Below are 8,871 nucleotides of genomic sequence, written 5' to 3'. Positions count from 1 at the left end.
ATCACTTACGTGTACACTTTTTAAAAAATATTTCCGACATTTGTAGATATTATTCTTTTAACCATATATAACAATTTGGCTGAATGGTAGTATTGCTAAAAGTTGCGAATGGCGGCAGCACTTTTTGCTAAGTTTAAAGGAACAAGATTGTTTAAGTAAGTATTGCTAAAAGTTGACAAAAATGGTAATAAATTAAAAGTATACTTGAAAGTGGTAATTATTAAATAAAAGACATTCACTTATGTAATTTTTCCAAAAATAATGTAAATATACCAAGTAAAATGAACTACAATAGTACAATGTTCAATATTGAAATAATGTATTACTTCATTAATTATGTAAAACTTTTGTATTAATAATTAATATTTGTAACAGTTTATATGTAGAGATTGCATTTAATGCTATTTCTAGCAACAATAAAGATCACAAGGATTTCGTAAATCCCTATACTTATTATAATTACAAATTTGACACATGTTTCTTGCTCAAAGATAATATGACTATAAAAGTGTCCTTTAGCAAAAGAAAAAGAACCAGAAATAAGAAAATCAACATGATTGTTGAGATATTTATAAACCATTCATGATATAGAGAAGAAATTTATACCATCAAAAAATAATTTAACAAAGTACTAAAACAAATTACTGATTCTATCTTTTAAATTAATAGTAATCCACAAGAACATACAATTGATTTTTTAGTGTAAAAATTCCTTCGAAATGGTTACTGCATGCATCAATAACACTCATATATATATAGCTTCTGAAATTGAATTGTGATATTCTAATACTTCGTATAATTTAATGTATAAACTGAGATTTTGGGACCGGTGACTTTTCTTAAAGAAAGAACTATTTAAGAAAATAAAACAACTTCCAAGAGGGGTCAAATTTTCATATTAAAAACAATAAAAATGAAGAAACTGGAAATAATTCATATCTAGTTATCTAGAGAAGCACCATTTTTTATGACATGGTTAAACAAAACAAACAATAAATCTAAATTTTGACCCCACTTATAACTTAAAAAACATGACTAGAAGACAAAAGGTGCACATAATAGAGTTGGTGGAGAGGGAAAAAAAAAGATCAATTCCTCTTGTTCATTTCATTCCCATAAGATGGAAGCAGTAACTTCTTGGAATTCTTCAAACCCCATGAAAAAATTGCCATACGCATTCTCTTCCTCTTCACCATCGTCTTTGTTCTCTTTGACAACATCAACCATTTTATTATTTCTCTCAATTTCAAGTGTAGCTGCAGTTTGACTAATTGAAGAAATGTCAACTTTTAAATGCTTAGCACGCTTGGACGAGGACGATGATGCATTCAAGTTTAATGCTTTGGGCACAATATTTATGCTTTTTGGAAGTTTGTTTTTGGAACTATTGTTATATAAAGCAAGAGATCTACGATATGTAGGAGGTTTATGGTTGTGTTCACCAGAATAAGACACCAATAAATAGTTCTCATTCTTTGGGTTTTTCTCAATTATTTTCTTTGCTTCGCACAATCTTGATGTACTACACTTAAAGTAGTTTCTGATATATCATATACACAAAATATAATTAGTACTGATCAAATATTACACTTGTCTATATTTACCATTAATATTTTTTACTATTTTTTATCATGAAAATTGAGTACTAAACAACATTTTCTACGATATGAAAAAATGACGAAGAGAGCAAACCTCGGAAATGGAGAACCTTTGATTAACTTCTGACCACACTTACGCCATGCCCATTTATCATTTGTGAATTCCTCTTGCAACACTTCTTAGATAACTCTTGTTGACTAATTTTTTCTGATTTCAAATTAAAAGTATTAAAATAAAAACTATAAACACGCACACTTAAAATTTAACAGAGGAAGTAGTTACCTTTTACAAGTTTTGATCAGAGGAGTCTTCATGGGCATAGTGAAATTAGGATAAACTTGATTCTGCATCACAAATTGTTTTTTTTAAATCAATCGATTTTTGTGATGTTGTAGTTGTTGTTGCAACACACGTTGTCGTTATTGGCAATGGAGGAAGAAAAAATTGTTGGCCAAATTCAGTTGGTTGAATGGGATGTAAGTACATCTCCTGGTTATTATTTTGGTCCATGATTATGACTTGATCGTCTAATTTTTCAGGTTGTTGTTGTAGATCGATCAATTCTTGCGGTGTTGCAGTTGTTGTTGACATACATGTTATCGTTGTTGGTAACGAAGGGAGAAAGATTTGTTGGTTAAATTGATTTTGTTGAAGGGGACGTAAGTACATTTCTTGATTATTATTTTGGTCCATAATTATGACCTGGTCATCAAAATTTTTGAGTTGTTGTTTTCGATCAATCAATTCTTGTGGTGTCGTAGTTGATGCTGGCACACATGTTATTGTTGTTGGTAGTGGAGGAAGAATGATTTGTTGATTAATTTGAGTTGGTTGAATGGGATGTGAGTATGTCTCTTGATTATTATTTTGGTCCATGATTATGACCTGAGCAACTAAAAAATCTAGAGAAAATCTAAGATAAGTCATTAAAATTAGGCATGTCAGTAGAAAATAATTCGTCAAAAGTATTCCAATCATCATTTTCAAAAGGCACCAAGCCTAAGTTAGGAGTTGTAACATTGTTAGGTCCATTTCTATTACAACTTCTTACCACAGCGCTTAAATCCCAATTATTTTCCTCCATTTTAGATCTAGTTAACTGCAGAAAAAATGAGATAAGGGTAAGAAAATCATTAAGAATTTATTAATGTGTTTATTTTTAAAAAAAATTGTGAGAGAAGAGTGAGGAAAAATATAATAAAGGAGGTTGATTTATGAAGGAAATAACTGATTTTTTTTAGGGGATAGAAAATTGATAATCAAAGACTGAGATGAAGAAAAACGAAACAGATTGGCTTATTATATAGGGAACTCAGAGAGGTATCCACCTACTCCGGCACATCCATATTTAATTAACATTTAATGTTCCTTTCCATTTCATGGTGAAGATAATTAACATATAATAAAAGATAATCTCTTGTACCATTTTGTCAAATAGTATAAAAGTTTAATCCTTTCAATTAAAAAAATATTTAATAGTAAAAAAAAAGGTCCCTAAGAAAAGAAAATTTACAATAATTTTATTAGAGCCGTCAAAATCGATCCAACCCAACTTGTTATTGTGTAGGGTTGAAATAGGATTTTTCAAACCCATTTAAAATTAGGGCTTGGCCCTCGAGGCTTGATTGGCGCCGGGTCGGGGTCGCCCCATGGACCAACACTATTTATTTAGGAAAAATTACTTAACTACACACCATTTATTATCATATTTTCTTATTTTCCCTAACATTTCAAAAAATATCAAAACTCCCTTCTTTTTCTCCCATCATCCCCTTTTCCGGATACATTAATTTAAAATCTCATACTCATATTTTTCTTCCTTTTTTCACGCCACAAATCTCTCCATAATTACATCAATTAATCTATTTTTAAATTTCAAATCTTTTCTATTTCTAATTAACGATTTCAAATTATTCAAGAGGTAGATTTCATTCCATCACATCAATTTTTATTTTTATTTTTCATCTTAAAAAATAAATATAAAATTACCTCCACCCCCTGCCCCCATTGAAATCTTATTGAACCTTTGCAATTTTTTAGTTAATCATATCGTCGTTGAAAATTTTTTTTGAAAAATATTTATTTTCTTTTAAAGTATCTACTGTTGAAAAACGTCCAAAAAAAAAGAAAAGTTGGATCTTCCATTGCACGGCCATCACTATTAAAGATACATATTTTTAATGTATCTCGTTTATTTTGAGTCTTAAATTAGTCTTTGTTAGTGTTATCATTGATCTGATACATTACTGCTACAATAACCTTTGTTTTATGCAATGTATCATGTTCATATTTAAGGTATTGATACATAACTCTAATTTTGTTGAATCTTCGATTAGTGTTTATCATGTTCAATATAATTGTACTTGATACATAATCTTTGTGTTATGTATCACACACACAAAAAAGAAGCTAATTTGAAACAATTACATGTATAATGTATTTTTTTAATTTTAAATTATAGTATTTCTCAAACAAAATAAGATACATAAATAATAATGTATCATGTACTAATTTTTTAGTTATGATACGTAAATTCGAATTTATATTAAATGGATCTGATACATAACAATTACCAAACAATAATGTATTGATCTCAAGCCTAAAATGTTATGGGCAACACTTTCTTATTTAATGTATCTAGTAGAAATACAACACTTATTAATTTAAATTGAAAGGATCTTCATGATGTATATTCTCAAAATTGTCGATAATTTTGAACCAAAATTGAAAAGTCTTCAATGAACTAGGAGAATAATTTTGAAACTCAAAATTTTCAACAATTTTGAATCAAAATTGAAAGGATCTTCAATGAACTGAGAGAAGAATTTTGAATCTCAAAATTTTTGACAATCTTGAATCAAAATCGAAAGGATATTTGATGAACTTAAAGATTCACAAAAGAAATCGTTTGTCCAACAACAATTCCATCACTTTTGTATCCTTCATAACTCACCTCGCTAATCCAAAATTTTGACAAAAGTTTTCATGAAACATAGAGAATGATGAACTAGAAGAAGAAATTTAATTTTTGAATTTTTCGGTTAGTTACACTATATGATTGAATTTTTGACAATAATTTGGAATGGAATAGCACAATTTATGGGATCTTAATTTGATTTTCATTTTTTTTTCCCTTAATTAGTGCAACAGATGGATACTATAAGATCTTAATTTGATTTTTCAGCTTTTTTTTTCCTTAATAAGTGCAACAGATTGATACATAATGTATCAACAATAATGTATACGGATCCTTAATTATGTATCCAAAATACCTAAAAAAAATGGGATTTGTGTAATTAGATTAATAATAGGGATAGAAAGTAATTTAGATTTTACACTATATGATTTATGTAAGTTATACATTTATTTAAGGGTAATTTACAACAATCTCACTAGTATATAAGCTAATTACTTAAATACATGTTATGTTGTTAAATTACAAATCTTATTAAATTTTGGTACATCCAGATACATGTATCTCAGGATCATGAACTCAAAATTAGTTTAATTTGTTCTAGATACACTCTATTCAAGTGGATTCACATATATCTTGGATACATAGACAAATCCAGCACCCTCGCCTTCCTCCCATTTCACTCGTCACTCTCTTATCTCACTCGCCTATCTGGAATGCATCACACCAGATACATGTATCTCGTGCATCTAGTATCGAAGATGCGTGCTAATAACACTAGATTTTTTACTAGTTTTATTGAAACAACACCATTGTTTGCCATATTCGATTTGAAAATCTTATAATTTCTTGATATTATATAATTTTAAGTTTGAAAACAAAAAAATAAGGGTTAGCTTTCCCCATCCCTCGGCCCTTCTAGGGTTAGGTTGGGTTGTGCATTTTTAGGCTCTGCCAAATGAAGTGCCAGTTCGCCCAAGGGCTAGGGCGGGGGGGGGGGGGGNTGGACCAGCCCTTTTTGACAACTCTAAATTTTATCCTTGACTTTACAAGAATGTCAAAGTGGGCCAATAATTATAGTCAATATTTTTTCTAAGAAAGATATTTGGTGGAACATGACCACATCACATAAGATGTTAATAACTTTGATGAAGCAACAATATATGTTATAGACTGGGGCGGAGCTATTCTAGGGCAAGAGATGTCAAACGACACCCCTTCGTTGGAAAATTACATTGTATATATACGTCAAAATTTGATTTAATAAATATATATATACAAGTCTTAACACCTTGTAATACAAGTTGAAGGTTTAGTGTAATGGTTAAGGGGTTACAAAAATTGTTTGAGGTTGTGTGTTCTAACTTTATATTTTGCAAGCCCTTAATACAAATCTTAGCTCCGCCATGTTGTAACTTGTAATGTATTTAAAAGGGAAACTAAACGCATGCACTTCCCAACTTCGATGCAACACTCGAAATATTGTTAAATACAAAAGCCTACATAGATTAGAACTGAGATCACTACGTAAGAAAGCGTTCTTGACGTCTAGCTGGTTAATCTCCCAATGTAAGGTGGTTGCGATCGACAACAAAATGTGAATGGTTATAGTATGACAACGGGACTAAAACATCAAAGTCGATACCGGCAAGTTGATTATAACCTTTGGCAACGAGACGAGCCTTAAAGGACTCCACTGACCCATCCGACTTTACTTTTGTTTTGAACACCCGTCTAGACCCAACAATGATCATTTGAGGTTGTCGAGGTACCAACATCCATGTGTCACTAGATTTCAGGGTTGCTAGCTCTTCATTCATAGCAGTCAACCAATGTGGTTTAGAAAGAGAGGATTTAATTATTTTTGGTTCTGCAGAGATATCAAGTTGTAAGAAAGTTGTTAAACTACAGGATTGAAAGGTAAGATTAGGCAAAATTTGTGTTTTACCTGGGGTGAGCATTGGGTGAGTATTTTCTATTTGCATATCTGGTGATGTAGGGGCAATGGGCTCAATAGGATCAACTTCATGTAAAGGTGCAACACAAGGTAAAGAGGGAAGTTCCACAAAGAGGTCAATACCTGGGACTTTGGATGAGTGAAGATTTGATGAGTTGCTATTGCCAACTTGCGTTGATGAATTGTTGTTGCTAGCTTGCATTATGGAAGAGCTGCTTCCATGAGGAGAATTAGGGGCTGCAATATTTTGTGAGTTCACAGAATTATTTAATTTAGAAAGTTGGTCACATTGAGATAAAGATGCAGGTTGTTCCATCGATGTCATGCATACATGAGGTGTTGTTAGAGCTGGTGTAAGGCACCTTCTGCGTAGTCAACGGAAGGAGATGTATATTCACATTGAAGATTGTTTGTATCCAAAACTTCTTGAAAGGTTGTAAAGTATGAAGCATAAGATTCTGCAGAGAGATCAACACTAAGCTAGTAGACACATAAGGTAAATACAATTCATCAAAAATAACATATCTCAAAATAAAAACCTTTCTTATATGAGGATGATAACATTTGTATCCCTTGTGAATTAGACTGTAGCCTATGAACACACAAGGGAACGTTTTTGGTTGGAATTTATTTTTATTTTGTCCCTTAAGATATGAAAAGCATCGACACCCAAAAACTTTCAGAGAGTTATAATTAGGTGAGTGTCCATGTAGCTTTGAGAACGGAGATTTCATATTCAATGTACTTGTAGGCATTCTATTAATTAGGAAGACAACGGTCATAAAGGCTTCAACCCATAAGAACAACGGTACTTTTGCATTAAAAAGCAAAGTCATGACGGTTTCAACAATATGTCTATGTTTTCTTTCGGCGACTCCATTATGTTCAGGTGTAAGAAACTTGTTGTTTGCCATTTTGAGCTAAGTGGTTCACAAAACCCAAACTATTAAATTCATTGTCACCATCACTTTGAAACACTTTGATATTCGTAGACGACTGATTTTCTACTAGTTTTTGAAAGTTCAAAAAGATAGAAAAAAGTCAGATTTCTTCTTTGAAGGGTAGATTCAAGTATATGTAGCGCAATCGTAACATGTATTTTATTTCTTGAGGTGATGCCACAGGGGATGGTCCCCACAAATCACTATATGTTCTTTGAGGTTAATAAGACTATATGTTCTGCAGTATTTCATAATAAAGTATGAAATTATAATTATATTTTCATGCTTGTAAAACAGAAACAATGTATGAGTTATATTTTGTTTTATTATTAATATATACTATTAAAAACATTTAGAGGACTGGGTTGTGGGCTTGTGGCCTAGTGATTTAATACAGTGGGAATCATTTAGTCCCAGGCTTAAATTTTAGTGGACAAAGATACTAGGTAGTAATTTTTTTGAGAAAATTAGTTATCTAGTCATAATACCTAATATATTTAGTCAAAACAACAATACCTTAAAATATTTATTTAAAATGTCAGAATGTCAATATTTTCATAAATAATTTGTATTCACATTTTATTATTTATATTTCCTTTTATTAATCAAAAGTGTCCATCATTGGACAAAATTCTAACCAATAACAGATTAAAAATAAAAAACAAATACAAAATTATGCATCAATATTCTTCTGATAGGACTGGCAGGGGGACCGGGTCGGCCCGCCCCGGCCCGCAACCGGTCCGAGAATCGGCTCGCCGGACCCGGTCCCGCACATTTTCGGGGGTTTGGGAGGGGTCGGGATAGGGGACCGGTCAGGGGCCGGTTCACCCATTGGTCCCGATTGACCCGGCCCGGTCCCGGCCCGGATGAACCGGCCGGTTCGCGGGATCCCCGTCCCCTAACATTTTTTTTTTAAAATTCTATCCGTTGGGCAACGGCTAGTGGGCCCCTCCAACGGATCTTTTGACCATTTTTTCCCCCTACCACCCCTACTTTTAATAATTTACTTTAAACCCTCAAGTTATTATAAATACACTTTAACCCACTTTTAATATTATAAATACCCCTCTATCCCTTATTATTTCTTACAAAATCATATATTCTCTCATCTATTTTTAATATCTTTTCAAGTCTCAATCTTAAGTCTCAATATTTTATTCCATTTAAGTCTCATATTATATCATAATACATATATTTCAATTCTAAGTTTTCATATTATATATCATAATATATATAATTCTCATATTTGCTATCAAATATTGGAGTTCCAAATTACAAGTTACAAGTTACAACAAACTACAAGCTTCAAGAATCAGTTATAACGTTTGCTATTAACGCAGACGTTTGGTACATTCGTTTCATAATATTTATATTTTATTTTTCGTCATTAATTTTTGTGTTATTATTATTTTTATATTATACTTTACATATAATTAAATATGAGTTCTAACAAAAAA

The 8,871-nt window shown here is 31.5% G+C and overlaps 1 protein-coding gene across 1 annotated transcript; it reads right to left on the bottom strand.

Annotated features, from left to right (window-relative positions):
* Positions 1 to 1,107: 1,107 nt before the first annotated feature.
* Positions 1,108 to 1,740, bottom strand: LOC125845980 (probable WRKY transcription factor 27). The gene is made up of 2 exons (XM_049525455.1): positions 1,736 to 1,740; positions 1,108 to 1,540 (listed from the first exon to the last, which is right to left on the bottom strand). Exons 1-2 carry the CDS (start codon positions 1,738 to 1,740, stop codon positions 1,108 to 1,110), a joined length of 438 nt encoding a protein of 145 aa, XP_049381412.1.
* Between the last annotated feature and the right edge of the window lie 7,131 nt (positions 1,741 to 8,871).

Source organism: Solanum stenotomum, chromosome 11 (genome assembly GCF_019186545.1).
Source record: "Solanum stenotomum isolate F172 chromosome 11, ASM1918654v1, whole genome shotgun sequence".
NCBI lineage: Eukaryota > Viridiplantae > Streptophyta > Magnoliopsida > Solanales > Solanaceae > Solanum > Solanum stenotomum.
Note: the sequence above shows the minus strand (reverse complement) of the source record. Positions and strands in the feature narration are given on the sequence as shown.